Raw genomic sequence first — 20,281 nt, forward strand, 5'->3', positions numbered from 1 at the left:
ACTCAGCCCAGCTGTATCGCCCATTATTACAGTTAATCCATCTGGCGATTCTGCACTAGCAGAGGTGAATACATGTTAATGAGTGGGAAAGGTCATTATATTGATTTCACACTCAGAGCATGTGACAACAGGTTTTATGATGATCAATCGTCACTACATTAAGGCTGGATGTGTGGAAAAAATATTCCCATAAAGAACCAGTTATAGGCTATACACACATTAATTTTACGTGACACGTGACCAACCTGTAGTTATTATCATCAAAAGTAAATTAGTGCATATTAAAACACAGTAAATATGACGCCATATGATCACCTCTGTGACCCTACACGTGAACAATGAAAAAAGATTAGTTTAGCGTAAGTGTGACATCACACACTGACTTCCTCTTCAAGCTGGAGTTATATTAGCTTCTGCCCCCTACAGTCGCTGTGTTATATCAGCGTTTCATCATCACACCGTCTCCACGGCACATCTGACACCGCCGTGGCGCAGACACACTCACATGCCAACATGGAGGGGTATCTTTCCTGCCACATTAAGGTTACGTTTGGGGGAAAATAAGAACAACCAAGTATACAGCTTCGGCACTCACGACTCGTGATCAAATGATTCGCATATAGCCGCTGTTTTCACTATTCACCGCGTGACACACCGTATCTCAAAGTTGAATTTATCCGCTCCTCCCAAACTTTGCCAGCGATTGCAGCTTTCCTCGTCACACGGATAGCCGTGATTGCTGTTGGGGGGAAAGAGCGGTGGACTACTGTCACCTTTTAGAGTATTAAAGCGACATCATATCTTGACATTTTTGCTCGTTTAAGTCATGTATGGATTTCGGTAATGTCAACAGAACAGGATAAAGATACATTCTCAATCAAAAGGCACCGAGGTAACGTCCGATTTCAGCATTTTCACTGCCCGTGCGTGGTGTGTTGCAGCCTGTCTGTAGGGGCATGATACGCCACTCTTAAGTCTCGACCATAATTACGACTATGAAGGAGCAGGTCGGCCTCAAGGCCTTTGAAGTACTGAATGAAACAAACGTGTTGTCAATTTTAGCGTTCTAAACACGATCGACAGTGTTCTGTGTTTTTTTGTTTTCCTTAGAGAAGTGTCTTTCGACAAACTTTCTCTCTGTCAGAATCTGTTTGCATTAGAACTGCCACGAACTTTTACAGTCAGCTGACATTTTTATTGATCGATTGTTGTCAGCTAATAGAAGTCAGTGATGCCAATGTGCTTGCAATCAAACAGGCTATGTTTGATTGTTACATGAACAACTCTTTATTAGACAAGACCTACATATCTTGTATTGAAGAAGCACAATATGATACCCAGTAGCAATATCATTATTTTGTATAAGCCTGAACACCACAAAAACGGTCGTTTTGTTCAACAGCCGCCTTCATACTGATTGTCTGATTATATAGTAGGCTATACCACTGCCACTACACTGAGCGTTATGAAACACATTATAGGCTACTTTTGCAAACTTTATTCATTTAACTGACTCTTGTATCCAAAGTTTAAGGATTTGGACTATTTGTACAAATGGTGTGTACAGAAATTACAGCTGAGAAATGATCAGAAGTGCATAGGCTAGTTCTACAGAATTTTGGTGGTCAGAGTCAAGATATGGTCAGTTTTTACTAGCCACAGTGCAAACTAACCATAGCTCAGCTGTCTGCCACCATAAAAAAAACAAATAATGAATAGGCTTGGCCTCCAGTGCTCAATCTCAGTTGCTAAAATATAATACAACAATGGCATCTTGATTACACCTTGTATGGTGAACGAAAACGAATATATTACACATGATCTGCAATTATCAAAATTGTAGTTTTATGATAAAATTTGCATATTCGGATGTTAAACTTGATTGCACATGTTCTTCAGGTGGAGATGGTGGACTTGAAGGGTTAGGAGGGCCAAGTGTGCTGCTCGGGAGTCCAGACAAGAAAAAATGCAAGTCTCAGGTACAGTGAGAATACACACATGCAGAACAACAATCTGGGGTCTTGGCTAAGTGAAGAATGAACCACATCATACCAGAGGAAAAATGTATTTATCTTATTATCTGTATTGCATCAGTGCACCTAGCTAATACATTCTCTGTATATCAGCAGACTCCCTCCTTCTCCACTCTGACTGAGTATGCTCCGCCCCCAAACCCCAGCACAGACCACTTAGTGGCAGCCAATCCTTTTGATGACAGCTACTCTCCTTCCTTCAAGCCTCTGTCAGTGGGGAACCCATATTTCAGCCCCTCACAGTACCCTGGCCTGGGGAGCTATGGCCCCCCCAGGACGGCCCCTGTCATGTCTGGGAGGATGGTGTCTCCTTACAACGGGCCGTACCCGGTGCGGAGCCAGCTGCACCCGTTCCTCCAGAACCAAGCAGGCTTCAGTCGTCCTCCAGGATTCACCTATGGGCACCAGGAAAATCCTACTTTCAGAAACCAGTCTCTGTTCAGCATCAAGTACAACAACATGTCTCTTCCACCCAATCATCTTGCGCGACCAGGCCTGGGAGACACCATAAACCAAGTGCCTCTGCATTATGTGGTCCACACTCCTCCTCCAGAACATATGGGTCCCAGTTCGGGCCCTGAGACCCATCCCAGTAGGAATCCTCCACCCAGAACCAACGCAGATTCCTGTCAGGGCCTCACACACCAGGAGAACAGCTTCTCTCTGTCCAACACCACCAAACCTAAATCAGAAATGGGGGATGCGTCCAGCAGAAAGACATCCCAGAACACATCTCCACAGAAACCCATCCAAGTCTCAGAGGAGGTAAGTTGCAGGGACAGCGAACTCAGGTCCAGGAACAGAGGCTCTGCAGCTGGTCAGGAAGTCAAAGGTCAGAAGCTCAATGGCATCGCCCAGGCAGGTAACCCTGGAAACCCCAGTGACCTTGGTAACGATGCCCTGAAGAAGTCTCCTCAGACAGGCCGGACCATGGAGCAATCCCAGCCAGAGAAGAACATAGCTGGCTGTGGCGGTGGAAGAGGAATGAGAGGTGATGGAGGCGAGGGAGCAGGTAGTGGGAATGGAAGTGGAGGAAGAGCCAAACATAAGACTGGAATGCATCCCAACAGATCTAGCCTCTCATCAGCAGAACCTGTGTATCCGTGTGGAATCTGCTTGATTGAAGTAAATGATGACCAGGAAGCAATCATGTGTGAAGCCTTATGCCAGAAATGGTTCCACAGGGTTTGCACTGGGATGACTGAGACAGCCTACAACCTGCTGACAGCTGAAGCCTGGGCTGTGTGGGGCTGCGACTCCTGCATGAAGGACAAGGGCGCTCTGCTCCTCAGAACCAAGGAACACACAGTGCCAGTCAGTACTGAGGGGTAGTGCTGCAGGTTTCTGACAGTACTGGGGGGTGGGGCTGTAGATGGACTAGGATTTTTACTCTTTGACTTGGCTTCTGTTATACATATGTTGTTGGAGATATTGAATATCTACTTCGTTTTTCTTTCAGCATTTTATATTATTTTGGAAGACGTAGCAATATTGTCCCATGCTTCGGCAAATGCGCAAGCTTGATATTTTTCGCTACTGTAATCTTTATTCCCTTTAATTAGGGGGGTTTATGTCATGCTTCTATGTCATTGTTTTACTCTTCTTTTAAGTATTGCAAACTGAAGTATTACAAACTTGTGATCCCTTACAATATTTTAGTCTTCCCCAGTAATGAAAAGGTCCATCTAAGCTCGCTGAAAATGTCATTTCAGAATAACAACTGTAAACTGTATTAAACCTGACATTGTCTATAAAATGTATATCTGAGGTACTTTTATCCTTGCACCTGTAACTTTATTCGTTGACTAGAAATGTTGGATTACGGCATAACTCCTGTTATTGAATGTATTTGGGGCCTTGATGAAGTTATTATCCAGATACAGTTTATTCAAATGAATATGCATAAAGAGTATATTTTTAACAAAGGTTTTTACATGATGTGCACTTTGCTTCATATTTCATTCTTTATTGTGTGAACAAGTTTATTTTTCAATTATTTCAGATTGTTGGACCTATATTCCCTTATTGGAAATACATGATTGATGCTGAAATGACAAGTGTTTTGTATGCAAGTCAATTAATTTTGAAATTGTTTTAAAATCAAGTTTATTTTTTGTTAGGCCTACCCACTTTTTGAGGTCAATGGAAATATTGGTAGGCCTATTTGTCAAGTACAGCTCATGGTTATTTTTTTCTGTGTCTAACTACTGTTAGTATACCACAAATTGTAATTTGGTGAATTGTTGATCAAATAAATGTTCCTAAATTGGAATTGGGATATAAACATAAATTGCATCAATGAGCTACATGTTTCAAATTATTTCAAGTTATTTCAGATTGAGTCAGTTTGTATCGAGGCCATCCTAGAATGTCCCATTGTGAAATTAACTTCTCAATACGTTTTCAAATATGTATATTATATATATAAAAAATGTAACGACTCGTGCTCTAAGTAGAGCATATTAGATTTCATTACTTTAGTTATACATAAACATAGTTAAGTCAACTTTAGAGCCAAAACTATCCCATAGCAACCGACTTTGTGTTGTAGTTACTAAACACACCGTTCTGTCTGCCTGCCAGTGGTCCTGTAATCAGAGCTATATTGCTACCAAGCTAATGTTTACTTATTAAAATGCCTTTAGTCGTCAAAGACCACACATGGACACAGACAGAATCGATGGTTTACATAAATGTACCACTAAAAGGAGTGAAGGCTGGGAAAGTAGACATATTTTCCACTGACGAATACCTAAAGGTAAGGTTGGTAAGTCATAGCCAGCTAGCTGTAGTGCTAACTTCTGGAAGTAACTGGCTGATAAATAAATTACCTGTATTTGCAGGTGCATTTCCCCCCGTTTCTGTTCGAAGCCTTCCTCTTTGAGCCTATAAATGACGACAAAAGCTCAGCAAAAATTGGAAATGGAGTTGCAGTTTTCACATTGCAGAAGAAAACTGAGAGATTGTGGGAGAACCTCATCAGGGAAAATAGTAAGCAATTCAGCAAAATCCAAACATTTACTGGCAATTATTATGATTATAGGCTACTATTTCTCCACATAGCACACAATGTCTGAGCATGTATGTTTTTTCTGTGTGTGTGTCTTTGTGCCAGATGACAAACATAAATTGAAGGAGATCAGGGAAAGGGCACAGTTGAAAGTTCAAGAAAAACTGGCTTCTGATTCCAAAGCGAGGGCGATAAAAACACAAGAGGAAAGAAAGTATGCTTTGGAGACCATGATGAGGGTGGGTCATTTACATCGCTTCTTCTATCAATTACTCTGTTATAGCATTTAGTGACTTTATCCAGAAGGGCATGTTGTTTGATACTTCTTTATTCAGCTTGAGGAAGAGGAAAGGGCTGGGATCCAGAAGATGAAAGATGATGAACGTGAGAAGGCCACAGCAGAGCTAGAAGCATGGAAACAGAAACACAAGCAAAAAGCTGTGGAGGACACCAGTTTAAAACTTTTAAGAGCAAACAAAACAGAAATCAAAGAAATTAACAGACAGACCACTGCAGGAAAGGTACAGGTCAAGAAAGGTAAATTAAACTTTCCAATGGTATCATCACATCATACCATCAGCAGACAATGTTTTTGTGAGATCATGTTCACATGTTCTCTCATATAGATCGGAAAGACACTTATCAAACAAACAATACATTTGAAATGGATCTACCGGCCCCAAGAACCACAGGAAACATCAAAATCACCTTCACCCCTCGAGTATTCCCTACCGCTCTGAGGGAATCAAGAGTTCCAGAAGAGGAACAGGTACAATAGATTTTACAATAGATTCTATTTTCAAATGTGTTTCATTGGAATTTGGCCAACAGGACAGTTTTTCCCATGTTATTGTATCTATTGAAATGTGTGTTTTGAGAGTAGTGGCTACAGAAGCAGGCTGAGGCCAGGCGGGCGCTCAGCGCCGACCTGGCAGAGATGAGGGATCTGACGGACGAGGAGAAGAACCCTGACTGGCTTAAGGAGAAAGGAGAGTAAGTAGTGTACTCTGCTAACAAAGCACATTTTTTAATCTTCAACACCTTTTTCTTAACATAGAAAAATGCTCTTTGTTTTCTAGCAAATTATTTGCTACTGGAAACTACCAGGCTGCGGTCAACGCCTACAACCTCGCCATCCAGCTAAACCCCCGGATCCCTGCCTTGTTCTCCAATCGTGCTGCTTGTCACCTGAAGATAAGAAACCTGCACAAAGCAATTGAGGATTCATCTCGGGTCAATACTTATATATTGTACATCTTCCAAATTGAGTGTACTAAATATAATTTAAAAAACATTTCATACTGTAAATTATTATTTGTATTATTTAGTACATATTCTGGTTATATTAAGACACATTTTCCTAGAAACATTGTGTGATCCACACTCACTCTGCAGGCTCTTGATCTGCTGACACCCCCAGTGGAGGACAACGCAGCCGCCAGGCTGAAGGCCCACGTCAGAAGGGGCACAGCCTTCTGTGAACTGGAGCTGTATGCAGAAGGTCTGTTCCATAATATCCTGTCTCCTGAATACTGCATTCTCCTTCTAAACTCATAGCATTGGCTTTAGACATCACTGAACACAAACACATGATGGCAAAATAGACTGAATTCATAAATAGCCTAACACTTTACTGACCTCTATTGGTGAAAGTAAAAAAGAAGATGTCAGTAAATGTAGCAGCCCATTTGAACTGCTTCCCAGTTTATTTTCTCTTCAACTCCTCATGCAGGTCTTCTGGATTACCAGGCTGCTTTGAAGATCCACCCTAACAATGAAGCTCTTTTAGCAGATACACATAAGATCAGACAGGTTATTCAAGGTACTGCCCTCCACACGGAGTAGAGAAATCCACATATCTGCATTTTTGTAAATCCACAGACATGTGCGTATTGTTGGAAATGTTAATTGTATTTTTATCTAGATACAAGTTGAAATATGTATTGTGGTGTAATAAACTTATAATACAATGCAATTATTATTATTATTTTCAGTTATGTAGTATTAAGAGAAAATACAGCACAAATAAGATGGTCTGCTTTTACTTTTTAATACTATGCCACCAAGTATTATTCATGGGTGAAAAGTCACACGTCTTAATAACATCACTACAACAGTAACATATCAGATAGTGTTCTGCAAATGAAGGCAGTCACACTCGGCTTCTGTCCAAACTTGTATTGAAGGAGTTGTCCCGGTAGGTGCCACATTTACCAAGTTCCCTTGAGAATCTCTGAGACATAGGATGGTAGGTGCAGGGTGATGTTTCAAACGTCGGAGGAATTACACCATAATCATTCGAAGTGGTCTTGTAAAGGGGGCTTTGAGGTTTTGCCCATGGCACGCTAGGCGTTTCAGTTTTCCCTGGGGTCATCATACACGAGAAGACGGGGTTTCCTGGATTTGCGGGTGCCAGGTTTGGTTGCTGTTGCTGTTGTCCATCGGAGGCTGACATCTCTCCGGTTGATGCAGTTCCCCTGAAATACAAAGTCGTCGTCAATACTTCCTAATTAATATTAAAGTGAATTAATTCCCCACACATTATTTGTAATATTGCTGACAGACAATATGTTTAATATCTACCTTGCTAGATGTTACACTGGGATATGAGAACCTAGGAAAGAAGTTACACTAGACAGACTTGATCTTTGTTTTGGTTACCTTAGCGACCGTCATAGTAACGAATTTGGTGCCCTAAAAGCCAGTAGTTAACATTTGACATGTCTGATCAAATAGTGGTGTTCAGAGCCATTGAAAAATCGTTGCTCTGGTGTTGTTGTGTTATGTTATGTTGTGTTTTACATGATGTACATGTATTGCAATACCTAGAATGAATGTAATCGATCGTCATCGATTTCAAGACATGTTCTACTTTTCTATAAGTGACGTGCCTAACTAGTCTACTTGCCCTTTTAGTTTTCTATTAGGCACCCCTGGTACCTTGTAGCAGACCTTTCTTTTGGTATAACCTCCGTCGATGGTCCAAGAAAGAGCCAGAGAGATTTTTTTTTCTTTATTTCAGTTTAAACGTCATGATTTCGCGTACGCGTAGGGAAGGGGGAACAGGGCAGGGAAACTGAATTCGTCGGAACACCGGAAGTCAAAACTCGCGCCTCCCGTAGTGGTGTGGTTTGTTGTTGTTGTTACTAGCTAGTTACAAGCCACAGAAGGAGGGCGGCTCTTTAACTACAGTATCAAACAGTAGCTTACTTTAGTGATTCATAATTTCTGACTTGGAAATCGAAGAGCATATCTGGTAATTATATTAACGAACAGAAGATGCCGTTAGTTTCGAAGTGAATAATTATTTAGACTTGCCAGGCAGGAGTCTATTTAACAATCGTGTGGAGCCATCTTTTGCTAAATATTAGCATGTCCTTTTTTGATCGAGTGTAGAGTATTTTATCTTGGCTAACTGGCTGGCTGACATCATGTCACAATCGTTTTTCTATTACAGTAGGGTAGATGCATGACAACAGCCGGGCAAAGACGGTCTGTTTAGTAACGCTGTGATCGAGAACATCATCGTTCTGTCTCTGCAGCCAGGGAGAGAGTGTATGTCGGTCGTAACGGTACACAGCCTTCAAGATTTTAAGCGAGGGTGTAGGCCTGTTTTTGCGATATTGCAAACTGTCAAGTGGAATCTTTAGAGATATCTCCAGCTTAGAGGTGGTCTCAATTTTAACCAGAACACATACACAGTACGGTCCATGTAAATTATCCCGACATAGAATGGGTCAGCATTACATTTCCAAGTGAACACTTGAGATGGGTCTACTGAAAAGTACTGTTGACTGTCTTATCTCAGATCTTATAAAACATTAACAGATCCATTTGGTAATGATAAATTGTGAATTCAAATGTTAGTGTCATGCTCATTTGTAAACTGTTTCAGAAAAACAAAGCTCCTTTGCACTCTGCTGGCAGGAGGATGTCGGAGAGCTCCAGTGATACCGAGTCCTCCTGTGGTTGGACTATCATTAGTAATGAGGTGAGACGTTGTTTGGTACCTATCAGTCTTTTATTGAGTCTCCATCACCCTGTGTGGCACTATTAGGATCCTATACCCAGACCTATGAATGTTCAAAATTGACTCACAGACATAATAACAATACAGACATCTAAAGTAGTTAGAAACTGTCCCGATACAGAGTTAAAGGCTGTGTTTTGTTTACAAGGGTTCAGATATAGAGACCCTGGGAACAGAGAATGGTCTGGAATGCGTGGCGGATCTCCCAGAATGCATTGCAGTGCAACAGGACCAGCATGCTTCTTTCTCTGGTAGGAGGGAGGACCACAAGCCCCATTATAGCTGTAGGGTGCTGTCCACAGAATAAGTTATATAAATGTTGAAATAACAAAATGTTGTGTGTGTTTTCTTACTCAAATAACAACAATGCAATATTATGGTGTTTTGCATAGGGCCTACATATTAAAATTTCAAATCTTTCAGAATTGCAATGTTAAAAAGTTTTCCATGTTTTTCAGCCGAAGGATCTGACAATAGACCTGAGTCATCACATGATGCCACCCTGAAGGAAGAAATCTTAGATGAAACTCTGAGTGCCTCTGAGGTTAGAGTAGAAAACAACAAACACATTTCACTTGTTGCTTGTGTCTGAATCCCCATGCTGCCATTTTACCACTGTCCCTATGCCAACCATCTGGACCATATCTCCGGCAGGTTGCAGGTGAGGTGGCGGGGGATGAGCATGTGACCCTGTGCTCCTCCAGCGACCACTCAGACATCGTGACTCTTGGGGACATGAGGGAGGCAGAACTGGGCCCCTGGGAGGAGCAGGCTGAGTTGGAGGAGGAAAAGGAGGCCACTGGCGGGGAAGACTCTTACCTGGGGACCTCCTCCAGCAGCCAGTACACCTTCAGCACAGCAGAGACTGGTAAGGCAGCCCTACACAGCCCAGCACGTCCACCACCTCAGCACAAAGAATAAAACAAACATCAACCACTTCCTCTTTCCCCTCCCTGCTCCTAAAGCAGGCCTGGTGCTCAGCTCCTGGAAGCTTCCACAAACTCTCTGGGACTTTGGCTGCCATCTGAAAGGCCAGCTGTCTGGCAGCCGCTCCCTCTCAGGTCGTCTCATCCAGAGTGATAGTGTGAATATGATAGCGTGCTTGCCTTGCTCAATACAGCGCAGGCCGAACCCAGATAAGCTGCTTTCAGTTGAGGACGTAAACAAGTTTGGCCTCTTTTGCAAGCGTCTGTTAATATGTAGAACAAAATGCTTGTGTGGTATTTCAGCTTGCTGCGTGTGGTGTGTGTGTGTCTTTAACAGCTTGTAATCCTCTAGAAGCTAGTCTCTGGTTTGTCCTGCTAGTGGAGGAACAACCAGAGGCGTCCTTACTGTAGATGACAGAGGCAGCCAGTTTAGAGATCCCTTTCTCCTGGATGTACCCTGTTTATTTGCTTTGTTTGGGTGTCTGTCAGGCTGTGGTGGTTGTGGGCCCAGCCCTGGGGTCTTGGTGTGTCCCTGTAGCCCAAACTAAACCTGATACTCAGGACTTGTTTACTTCTCTCAATTTGTTGCTTCTATTACAAAACAGATTTCTTAATCAGATTTTTCAATCAGTCTCATTTGATTTAAGATAATGAGCAGATTGAAATAGATTTAAAAACTGACCGTCTCAAGGGAGCTTGGAACCCCCTATGTTTATGTTCAAGTTTAACACTTTTGGCAAAGTGTAAGCACAATTTAAACTGTTAGCATCACTGAACATGATAAACCTTTTAACAACAGATATTTAATTCTAAGGGTTTTGTTTGCAAACCAGGAAAACATGTTGAACCTGCTTTGGCAATGTTTTTTGCACATAGACTGATTGTTTACACACACACACAAAGTTTTACTACTTATAAAGAACTAATAAATCTGGGTATTTGTGTGCAGTGTTTCCAGTAGAGCAGCCTACAGCAGGAGCCTCCAGCAGCAGTGAGGACGAGGCTGTGGATCAGGTGACCCCCCTGGTGAGGAGGCGCAGGGTGAGGAGGAGCACCACCAGCTCCACAGCTGAGCCAGAGGAGGAGCAGGAGTCTGGCCACAGTGAGAGAGAGGAGGTTCCTGAGGTGCACCAAGAGGAGCTGCAGGAGCCACTGGTTACTCCTCCTGCTCCGGGTCATGTCAGCGGCACCCTCAACAAGTGCATCCTGTTGGCTCTGGTCATCGCCATTAGTATGGGCTTCGGACACTTCTATGGTGAGGTGCTGGTGGGGGAAATAAAATGGCGATCAGGATATTTTATTATTGTTTTGACCTCTTTCTGTTGATCTAATCTGCTGATTGTGTTCCCCAGGCCAGTTTGAAGGTACTGTATGCACTGACAGACGGTATTTGTCAACCTGTTTGGCCAGTTTACTTCTGTGTTTTGAATAGCATGACCAGTGTGGTGATAGAAATTTGGGCATGTGCTACTGCTGCCATGGTGTTGAATGTTTAGTACATACTCTAGGTATAGTGGGATGAAAGAAAATGTGAATTGACCCCACCCCTATTAGAGTGTATATGAGTGGACAAACACCATACTGTGTCCAGACTGTGGTTTTCGTATCTGTGGTAGTCGCCTCTTTGTGGTTTGTGTTTGTGTGTCACTACTTTCACACCACAATATCGGGAGTTCCAAACATGTATCCCTAAAATTCTGGAAACTTATCCCGGGAATTCTGGAATCAGAGGGGCCTTTCCCCAATCTCCCAAAGTATGCTCAGTTATACCATGTTGGTGAGTCATACAAGGTTGATGAGTCATACCAGGTTGTGTTGAAATGTGTGAAGTGAAGGTGAAACTAATTGGGTCTGCATGGGCAGTCATATGGGAACCCACACGACATACATACTCATCCCACTACTGCACATGTGTCCTGTACTGTATATGTGCTATAATGATGGACACCATGGCCAGATCTTAGATCCATCCTAACTGAAAGTTTTGAATGTCCCAACTAGGCACGGTGCAGACTCAGGAGAGGCAGAAGATAGTGGAGAAGATCAGGGGGGGGGATCTTGGCGATCCCAGAGATCTGCCTCCTCAGTGTTCCAGAGGACAGCCAACTGTCATCAAGGTCTGTGAGGAGCTCTTTCATGACTCAACAACACTGACTAACACTCTCTACTCTCTGGGGATATAACTTCTATTATTTATTTTGCCTATTTTCCTTTCTTGGTTTTGGTGAACTTTGTTTCAGCTGTAGCATGGTCCTCCTGTGTTTTGACTGAACTCTGAATACTGACATCAGTCCTCCATCAAATGCCATTATAAATTATGGAGCTTCTGTTTGATCTGTGTCTGTATATCAAACATGCAGCAAAGATGAAAAACGTCTTTCACTCTTCCTTTTTTCCGTAAAAATTAAATCATGATTTGATCAAGAGTTGTTCAACCTAGGAGTCAGCTTGAAACTAAACCACAACCACCGGGTCAGGTTTACTTTAATGACAACCAGGAAATGGTGAGGTGTTTTGTGGCCGCGTGTCAGCTGACGTCTGCAGGCCTGGCAGGTCAAAGCTTCATGCTAAGGTGTCAGGGATTGTCTCACGTTGGTGCTGCTGTTTCCACACGTTTAGGAAGTGGTTGAGAATCTGAGAGGACACCTACAGAAGGACACGGTGCAGAGCCTCACACACATTATGGATGAAATTACTAAAGAGAACCAGGAGCTAAGATTGAAACAGGCCCAGCTACAGGTAACATGCACACCCGTCCCTGCCGCTCTCCTTAAGGTGATCAGATGAGGCTGGACTAAACATTTAACTAGTCAGACGCTGCAACAAAATTCACCATCAGATGATTTGTGTTTGTTTTTATTTATTTAATAGATCTTGTGTGTCATCTAAGGTCTTGACCGATGACTGATAGAAACACTTTTGTTTTTGTTGCATCGCACCTTATCTCAAGGTGCGTCAGCCACTCGAGGAATCTGTTCAAAGCCACCCAGTCGATAATGCTTGCCCCGACCATCTCTTTCCCCTCCCACCACCCCTTCTAGGCCCAGAAAGATGATCTGGCATTGCAGCTGAAGCAGACTGCAATGGAGAGGGCTAAGACTGAGTCCCAGCAGAAGCACCTGGCGGTGGAGAACCAGCTGCTGAAAAGCTCTCTGGAGCGAGAAGAGGAGTCCCTGTCCGCCCTGCAGGAGGAGCTGAGGAGCCTGCGCTCACAGATCCGGGGCCTGGAGGAGCGGGGTGCTGGGGCCGACTCCATCCTGTCTGAGAACCAGCGCCTGAAAGAGCACCTGGAGGAAGAGAGGCAGCGTGTGCTTAGCGTGCTGGGCCAGAGGGAGACCCTGATGGCCGAAGCTCACACCCTGAGGAAAGAGCTAGACAAGGAGCGGCGTGTGACGGAGCAGCTGAGGGCGGAGCTGGACCTGCTGAGCAGTGCTGCGGCAGGGGTGGGGGGGGACCCGGAGACAGAGGAGCTGCAGGCCCGTCTGGCAGAACTGGAGAAGAAGCTGAGCTTTGAGCAGCAGCGCTCAGACCTGTGGGAGAGGCTGTATGTAGAGACCAAAGATGACAAGGCCACAGGGGACAAGCAGGCCAAGGTGAAGAAGCCCAAAGAAGGCGTGATTGGGAAGGTGAAGGAGACGTTTGATGCGGTGAAGAACTCCACCAAGGAGTTTGTGCACCATCACAAAGAGCAGATAAAGAAAGCCAAAGAGGCCGTGAAGGAGAACCTGAGGAAGTTTTCTGATTCTGTCAAATCGACCTTCCGCCACTTCAAGGACTCGGCCACGCGCATCATGGACAAAACCCAGCGGCCTCATGACAGGAGGTTTCACGAGAGGAAGGATGCGAGGACAGAGAAGCAGCAGCAGGATCAGCAGCAGCAGGAGGAGCACAAGCGCTCAGAGGGAGATTCCTGGCAGCACCGGGCCCACAAGCCCCTGCATAGACACCCTCGTAAATCTACAGAGGACTCCTTCCAGGCCAACCGTAACACCCGCAAGTTTGGGGGCAAGGTCCAGGAGGAGCCTGACCAGGAGAACCAGAGAAGTGGGCCCAAAGGCTGTTCTGGAGTTTTTGACTGTGCCTACCAGGAGTCCATGAGCCTCTTCAACAAAGCCATGGACCCCATCAGAGCAGACGAGTTCAACCAGCTCCTCCACAGCTACCTCCAGCAGGAGGTTGACCACTTCCACCACTGGACGGAGCTGGAGAGCTTCATCAATAACTACTTTCACAACGGTGTGTTCATCCACGACCAGATGTTGTTCACTGACTTTGTGAGTGGTGTGGAGGACTACCTGGAAGACATGCAGGAGTACCACGGCCACGACGATGACACCTTCGAAGATCTGGATGAGTACATCTACAAGCACTTCTTTGGAGATACCTACTCACAGCGCTATGGGCCCAGGTGAGCTGCTGTTCTGACCCCAGGTCATGTGTGTTATATGTGCTGTGTTTGTAGTAGTGCAGTGAGGTGAATAAAGTTTCTGTTTCTGAGCAGCAGGCCCTTTGAGGGGCCGGACCCACCCACGAAGGAGCAGCACAGGTCCAATCAGCAGCAGCGTAAGCAGCAGAGGTCCCGCCCCCGGCCACAGAGAGACAGGAAGTGGAGCAGAAGTGGACAGAACACAGACAGACACATGACTGATGTCAAAATTGAGCTGGGTCCCATGCCTTTTGATCCAAAATATTGAGAAGAACCTTAATTAGTTATTGATTAGTTTTTTAAATAATGGCTTAACCTGATACTGTTGTTGCAAATTCTACTCTGGATGCATTTGATGAAAAGCCTTTCTTTTTCTTTTATTGTGATTTTGCACAATGTTACTGCAGCTGGCTGTCCCTAGCTTCCTGTGCTGTGTAAAGCTATACTTACTAGGCTAGAAGCAGTAGTGATGTATCTGAACGCACAAAGAATTGCTGCATTGATTTCTAATTAAATTATTGTCTAAATATTTATAACTAGAGCAATTACATGGGAATACAGACAAATCTGTAGAGGGAAAAAACAAAAAACCTACTGTTGAGAATTTCTTGAGAGATCTCTTATCAGTGAATAGCCTCTAAGAATGTGTTTAATGGTTTAACATTTTCATTGTCTAAATGATCTGCTGGAACAACAATCGACATTGATTTAAAGCCTTTAAAAAATGACTCGCATTGCTGAGAAATCTTATGTCCTTGATAATAGTAATGATATTTGAAGCAGTAAAGCTTGTAAGGCAGTGAAACTACTGAGAGTTCTGCTTTGTTCGTGGTGTTTTGAATGATACAACATTCTAATCCCCCATAGCTAATGTTTGTCATGTTACCCTCGGTTATCTGCCTCTGACTTGTGGTGAGACGAAGTGCAGGTGTGTTATTGTTGGCTTTCCACGTAAAATGTTTGGTAGTTGAATTGTTCTGTAACATTCCAACTGTGTTTGAATGCAACGTATTACCTTTCATTTATAGATGTGCTGTTGAAAGAAATGCAGCTCCCAAATAAAATAAAAAATAAGAAGTTGACAAAGTTGGCTCGTATTTTTATGGTCATGGAAAAATGGAGGTTGGATCAGGACTAGTCTGAACTGACCAATTCTAGGCTAGCCAGAGCACCAGTACCTAACAGTGTATTTTCTCATAATGCTAGGGTTAGCATTAGCATGGTAACATGCTACACCAGTAGACTAATGACAAAAGCGCCATTCATTCATTATCATTTAAAAAAATAATTTATTAACGATTTAGTAGTGTTCACTACAATGTTAGATGGAGAGAAGGAAACATTAAAGCATTTTATGAGTCATTATTTCAGCACATTTAGCACCATCATGTGACTTTACATCTCAGTGCCTCTCATAGACGAGGATGCCTCCTCCAACACGGCCCTCAGGCATGTGAGTGTGGAAGATCTCAGCGCTTCTGATGTATTTATTTCCTTTGAGGAATACAGAAATCTCCTGAAACACAAGCGGGAGAGAGTGAATAGAAGAATGTCTCTGTCGAAATACAAGACAGTGATGAGAGTTAGAGTTGGATAGGGTTTGATGAATCATTTGGCATGCAAGTTAAGAAAATGTAAGGGACTTTTTGTGGCTCGGAATTGTGTCCACAAATAAGTCTTATCTAACCTTCTCCAAAACATCAAAGAGCACCAGGTGGGTAGGCAGTGAGGACTTGTATGGAAAAGAGTCCCTCAGCCAAAGGAGAGGGTCGTCAAAGAAGTGCTCTGCCTCATCTACATAGCTGCTATTTCCATGCAGGTCTGGAGGACACTCCAGAAAACGCATCCTCATTGGACAGTGAACATGACTACAAACAGAGAGCATGTTCATCAGTGCAGGTTCTTATTAGTAGAGTCTGGATGTCACTCATGTTGTGGCCAATCCGATAGGGCCAATAGTACTGACAGAAACGTAAGCTGCATATGGTAGCTACCTGTAGAAAGGAGTTGAGTGGCAGGGCATGAGGAAGTAGATATCCGGTTGAATGGAGCCTGCAGACTGGCTGTTGTGACACAGGGTCTGAAGATGGCCCATTACATCCAGGGTTCCTCTCTGGTGAACCAGACCAGTGTACAGAGCAGGAACCAGGTTGGACACCAGTAGGACACAAGCTACCTTTTTCCTCCAGGCTTTCAGACTGGCCAATGAAATACCTGCAACAGAAATGGACTATAACACACTTTAAGTTTCTGGATCTGAGTGTGAAAATGACTGAATCTCTGACTGAAGCACTCACCACAGAACACCATGCACAGTGGTACAACAGGATAGATGAATCTGAATTCCTTGTGAGCGAGCAAACTGGAAAGTAAGACAAATATATTATATATCACACATTTATATATATGTTTTTATATAAACTCTTTATTATATTAATATAATTTTCACCATCACTGCAGAAAAACACCAACCTGTAAACCGCTACTGTCCAGATCACAGTTACCAACAGTATCCTGTACTTCTTTGGGGCCAGCATACATCCATGGAGGAAGAGAGGCAGATGGGGTCCGATGACAGCCACAAAGCCCTGGCTGAGATACCAGTGCCAGGGGTGGGAGCCATAGAACTCTGCCACATTGTGCAAGATGTTAAACTTCAAGAAGTTGTACTGCACCAGGGTAGTCTGTGGGAAGAAGGTGTTGAAGGCAGCAGTAAGGAATGAAATGCATTGCGGAAGGAGTGAATAACACCAAACAGGATATTACACAGATCCATACCTTTCCATAGAACATACAGTCAATCAAGGTTGATACACCAAGAGTCAAAGCCCTGTAAACAAGGAAGAGAATCCTCTAGTAACTGAGGCATGACAACGATGCAGCTGACGGCACAGAGAGAGAGCAAGAGCACTGACCCTATGGGCAGGCAGTGGTGAGTGACAAGTCTTAGCTTGTTGTTCTCTCTCCAGAAGTGCTGCATGAGAAGAGGAAGCCACACAATCAAGGCTGTCGGACGAACAATGACTGCCATGGCAACCAGAGTCAAATATTTGGTGCTGAAAAAACAAAAACACCATAAGCAGAAATACAGAGCACGTCGTCTTTCAGTCATCCGGGTCTATGTGAGATATGTGTATAGGTTCTCTAGTATGTGGTACCTGCTGTGTGTTTTAGTGCCTGGCAGAGGGTAGTAGCACAGTGCCAGAGCAGTGAGGGTGGTCTCCATGGTGTTGGTCAAGGTCCTGGTGCAGCAATACCACGTGAACCAGGATGACAGTTGGCAGAACAGCTGTGGAGTGTGGACAGAGCAAGAGACACAAACACCATCTGTAGTTTCAGTTCTTAGAATGAGATTACAGAAAAAAAGATACATCACACACTGAGAGGTTCTTCTTTACCGTCCATCTAGCAGTGTCTGAAGGCTCAAGTGTTCGAATGAGAGAGTAGAGCTTGATGTCACCCAGGGCAGCCAGGAGGGCTTGGAGAACTCTTGGTGCCCATACCTACACAGTCCACAACACACATTTTAGTGCATTCCAACACATTTAGTCTCACCTGTAGATTCTGAGGTATTTCCATGAACCATGACTAACCAAGAGTTGAACTGAGTCACAGTTTGTGAAGTGCAGGATCTTGTAAATTACTGCAAAGATCAGAGGGTAAGAGAATCCTCGTAATCCTTCTTTCCATTCCCAGGTTAAGTAGCCATAAGTGAGTCTATTAAGGACAGTTTCATGTACTAGAGAGGTTTTGGAAAAGATTCATGTTTAAGGTACACATTGTGTTCTGTGATAAAAGGATATTTGTAAACCATGCGATGGGAGACTTCAAGGGACTGCCAGTATTCGTCAGGTACGAAGCTGGTCTGGACCAGGAAGCAGTTTATCAGACGGAAAGTCACAGAGAACACAGAGACACTGACCCCAAACACACCTGTAGAGTTCAACAACTGGTTTATAGCAGAGGAGATTCTATCAGATCACTACCTTTGTAATACATTTGTGATGCTTTATTGACACTCTTGTTTCTAATTGCTTATCTCTTACTACTTACTGACACATAATAACGATAACGCATTTTATAGTGTGCTACCTTGCTAGCTCAGCTACCCAATAATAAAAGGCTCAACCGTCCATGCTGGCATGCACAAATTAGCATAGCTAGTCTACCTTTGTCAAAAGGACATGTATCTTCTTTACTGTAAAGCTGAGATTTTCTTTTCCGTAGTTTAATGGGCTCCGAAAATGTCTTGTTCCCTGTGTTTAGGCGCGCACGAATCCTGTCCATTACTTCCATGCACCTTGTGATCGAAAGTAACGTTGTAATGGCATGATATTACAATGTAATCTGAGGAACAGTCTCGGAACAGCACCTCTGAACACGAGTTCCGTGTTTAGGTCTGTGGGTGACGTAGATTGTGCGTGGTCAAATAAATGCAGTCAGTTTGAAAAATACGTTAACTCTATAATTTGTATAAGTCTATTGTCTGTCATAAAAATCCGAGTTGTATATATGGATTTTAGAATCCATTTTTTTGCTCAATAGTAAATATGGGCACCTATTTTGATGTTAGAGGTTTCAGAAGAAAACTGTTTGTCCCTTGCCGCTCGTTGTAGTTGGTCCATGTTTGCCCTTTAAGCTAGCTACTAGCATCTAGTCAAGTTGTTGCTTTCAGAGCCAGAGGCATGAGATTGAGGTGAGTTTACCGAGGTAGGTCATGTAGTAATGCTTATTAACATGCAAAAAGTATTAACGCAGACGTGTGTATATGTCACTATGAAATGCAAGCTCCTCGGGATACTGTACATCTTGGTTCTAATCTATCCTCAAGAAATACTGCTGGGGTCTTCAACCCCTCGTCAGGGCCCGCTGTCCGGATATTTTCCTGCTCCAACACACTTGATTCAAATGAATTGGTTGTTTAGTTGGAGCAGTGAAACATCTAAAACATATTAGGACTGTGGGCCCTGAGGACCATGGGTTGAAGACCACTGAACTAGATTGCTAGTAGGCCTACTTTCCTGTGGTAATTTGTGGTGACATAAAAGTGTAGCTGTTTGGTTATTTATTCTGTTTTTGATATGATATTGTGTGTTTCTATTGCTTTTGCTGTTGTAGGCCTACAAACAGTTGGCACTCTGGGGACAAATACAGATCTACACCTTCAACTGTAGTTGCATTAGCTGGTAGGTTAGAAAAACAATATGTTTAACATTGTAATGAAAGTCCTTTGTTGACACCTCTCACCCTCCAGATTAAGCGTCCATGTACCTAGGGTTGGACCTGATGTGGACTCAACATTTATAATTCCTTTTTTTTAATCCTCTACAGGGTCAACAAAGCAATACTAGGTGCTGTGTCTTGCTCCAGAGAAGCCATGATAGGGCACAGGGTACCCTTCACATCAATTGCCTTCGCTACAGTGCTAGGAGTTGGTGGTGGTGTCTACATATACAAGCCATTTTTTGAGTCGCAGATGAAGAACCAGGGACCTGGAAAACACAAGCAGGAGGTACCAAATACTCTGAATCAACCAGAGGCCAGTATGAGCATCCCAGAGAATCACTCCCCTGTCAAAGTGCCTGAGAGTCCCAGCTCGGCAATTACCGCAGGAACTGTGTCCGAGAGCCTGGCACAACCTGTTTCAAAAGAATAAAATGTGTTGATTAATCGTTTTGTCATTTGCAACATGATTGTGTCGTCATATATAAATGTTAAATAAAATGCCTTATTTCATTTTATGCTCAATACCAATGTCTGGGTCTGATTGTCGAAGATCTGTCTTTGCTAAGTAGCCTATATGCAAAGTTAGGATTTAGGGTAAAATAATGGGTTTTATGGGACTGTCAGTAGATA

The 20,281-nt window shown here is 43.4% G+C and overlaps 4 protein-coding genes and 2 long non-coding RNA genes across 9 annotated transcripts; 4 read left to right on the forward strand and 2 right to left on the reverse strand.

Moving 5' to 3' along the window:
• Nucleotides 1–446: 446 nt before the first annotated feature.
• On the forward strand, nt 447–4,341 carry pygo1 (pygopus family PHD finger 1). Its single transcript, XM_062471566.1, has 3 exons — nt 447–892; nt 1,900–1,979; nt 2,130–4,341. The coding sequence occupies exons 1-3, from the start codon at nt 844–846 to the stop codon at nt 3,363–3,365; spliced, it is 1,365 nt and encodes a 454-aa protein (XP_062327550.1). The 5' UTR covers nt 447–843; the 3' UTR covers nt 3,366–4,341.
• A 259-nt stretch (nt 4,342–4,600) lies between these two features.
• dnaaf4 (dynein axonemal assembly factor 4) lies at nt 4,601–7,012 on the forward strand. Of its 2 annotated transcripts, none has more exons than XR_009931456.1 (9): nt 4,601–4,791; nt 4,877–5,024; nt 5,149–5,282; nt 5,379–5,580; nt 5,670–5,812; nt 5,927–6,036; nt 6,123–6,293; nt 6,439–6,544; nt 6,776–6,899. XR_009931456.1 is itself a non-coding variant. In XM_062470550.1 (9 exons), the coding sequence occupies exons 1-9, from the start codon at nt 4,669–4,671 to the stop codon at nt 6,886–6,888; spliced, it is 1,233 nt and encodes a 410-aa protein (XP_062326534.1). In that variant the 5' UTR covers nt 4,601–4,668; the 3' UTR covers nt 6,889–7,012. The 2 variants fall into 2 exon arrangements, 1 of the variants encoding a protein (XP_062326534.1); XM_062470550.1 differs by having other exon boundaries at nt 6,123–6,276; nt 6,776–7,012.
• A 62-nt stretch (nt 7,013–7,074) lies between these two features.
• LOC134027628 (uncharacterized) lies at nt 7,075–8,440 on the reverse strand. The gene is made up of 2 exons (XR_009931458.1): nt 7,627–8,440; nt 7,075–7,520 (listed from the first exon to the last, which is right to left on the reverse strand). It is a non-coding gene; the product is annotated as an uncharacterized LOC134027628 (long non-coding RNA).
• ccpg1 (cell cycle progression 1) lies at nt 8,128–15,511 on the forward strand. 3 transcript variants are annotated; one of them, XM_062470546.1, is made up of 11 exons: nt 8,130–8,299; nt 8,939–9,034; nt 9,222–9,324; nt 9,532–9,617; nt 9,728–9,941; nt 10,039–10,134; nt 10,949–11,254; nt 12,001–12,116; nt 12,619–12,738; nt 13,041–14,407; nt 14,501–15,511. In XM_062470546.1, exons 2-11 carry the CDS (start codon nt 8,975–8,977, stop codon nt 14,691–14,693), a joined length of 2,661 nt encoding a protein of 886 aa, XP_062326530.1. In that variant the 5' UTR covers nt 8,130–8,299; nt 8,939–8,974; the 3' UTR covers nt 14,694–15,511. The 3 variants fall into 3 exon arrangements, with proteins under 3 accessions (XP_062326532.1, XP_062326530.1, XP_062326531.1); XM_062470548.1 differs by lacking the exon at nt 12,619–12,738 and having other exon boundaries at nt 8,128–8,299; XM_062470547.1 differs by lacking the exon at nt 10,039–10,134 and having other exon boundaries at nt 8,135–8,299.
• A 183-nt stretch (nt 15,512–15,694) lies between these two features.
• pigb (phosphatidylinositol glycan anchor biosynthesis, class B) lies at nt 15,695–18,823 on the reverse strand. The gene is made up of 12 exons (XM_062470549.1): nt 18,595–18,823; nt 18,229–18,358; nt 18,019–18,136; nt 17,824–17,928; nt 17,584–17,714; nt 17,341–17,481; nt 17,204–17,255; nt 16,898–17,109; nt 16,723–16,787; nt 16,420–16,639; nt 16,113–16,293; nt 15,695–15,941 (listed from the first exon to the last, which is right to left on the reverse strand). The coding sequence occupies exons 1-12, from the start codon at nt 18,719–18,721 to the stop codon at nt 15,828–15,830; spliced, it is 1,596 nt and encodes a 531-aa protein (XP_062326533.1). The 5' UTR covers nt 18,722–18,823; the 3' UTR covers nt 15,695–15,827.
• A 13-nt stretch (nt 18,824–18,836) lies between these two features.
• Nucleotides 18,837–19,802, forward strand: LOC134027627 (uncharacterized). The gene is made up of 3 exons (XR_009931457.1): nt 18,837–19,135; nt 19,544–19,611; nt 19,757–19,802. It is a non-coding gene; the product is annotated as an uncharacterized LOC134027627 (long non-coding RNA).
• Nucleotides 19,803–20,281: the final 479 nt, after the last annotated feature.

This window comes from Osmerus eperlanus, chromosome 10 (assembly GCF_963692335.1).
Source record: "Osmerus eperlanus chromosome 10, fOsmEpe2.1, whole genome shotgun sequence".
NCBI lineage: Eukaryota > Metazoa > Chordata > Actinopteri > Osmeriformes > Osmeridae > Osmerus > Osmerus eperlanus.

What these genes read in the sequence shown, in the direction of transcription:
- pygo1 (XM_062471566.1), top strand. Translation starts at nt 844, where the DNA reads ATGTCAACAGAACAGGATAAAGATACATTCTCAATCAAAAGGCACCGA. An exon ending in CTCAATCAAAAGGCACCGAG is followed by an intron (nt 893 to 1,899) that starts GTAACGTCCGAT and finishes CATGTTCTTCAG; the next exon opens with GTGGAGATGGTGGACTTGAA. An exon ending in AGAAAAAATGCAAGTCTCAG is followed by an intron (nt 1,980 to 2,129) that starts GTACAGTGAGAA and finishes GTATATCAGCAG; the next exon opens with ACTCCCTCCTTCTCCACTCT.
- ccpg1 (XM_062470546.1), top strand. Translation starts at nt 8,975, where the DNA reads ATGTCGGAGAGCTCCAGTGATACCGAGTCCTCCTGTGGTTGGACTATC. An exon ending in GACAGCCAACTGTCATCAAG is followed by an intron (nt 12,117 to 12,618) that starts GTCTGTGAGGAG and finishes CCACACGTTTAG; the next exon opens with GAAGTGGTTGAGAATCTGAG. An exon ending in TGAAACAGGCCCAGCTACAG is followed by an intron (nt 12,739 to 13,040) that starts GTAACATGCACA and finishes CACCCCTTCTAG; the next exon opens with GCCCAGAAAGATGATCTGGC.
- pigb (XM_062470549.1), bottom strand. Translation starts at nt 18,721, where the DNA reads ATGGAAGTAATGGACAGGATTCGTGCGCGCCTAAACACAGGGAACAAG. An exon ending in GGCACTAAAACACACAGCAG is followed by an intron (nt 17,482 to 17,583) that starts GTACCACATACT and finishes TTGTTTTTTCAG; the next exon opens with CACCAAATATTTGACTCTGG. An exon ending in ACTGTGCATGGTGTTCTGTG is followed by an intron (nt 16,640 to 16,722) that starts GTGAGTGCTTCA and finishes TTTCTGTTGCAG; the next exon opens with GTATTTCATTGGCCAGTCTG.
- dnaaf4 (XM_062470550.1), top strand. Translation starts at nt 4,669, where the DNA reads ATGCCTTTAGTCGTCAAAGACCACACATGGACACAGACAGAATCGATG. An exon ending in GAACCTCATCAGGGAAAATA is followed by an intron (nt 5,025 to 5,148) that starts GTAAGCAATTCA and finishes TCTTTGTGCCAG; the next exon opens with ATGACAAACATAAATTGAAG. An exon ending in AAAGGTACAGGTCAAGAAAG is followed by an intron (nt 5,581 to 5,669) that starts GTAAATTAAACT and finishes TCTCTCATATAG; the next exon opens with ATCGGAAAGACACTTATCAA.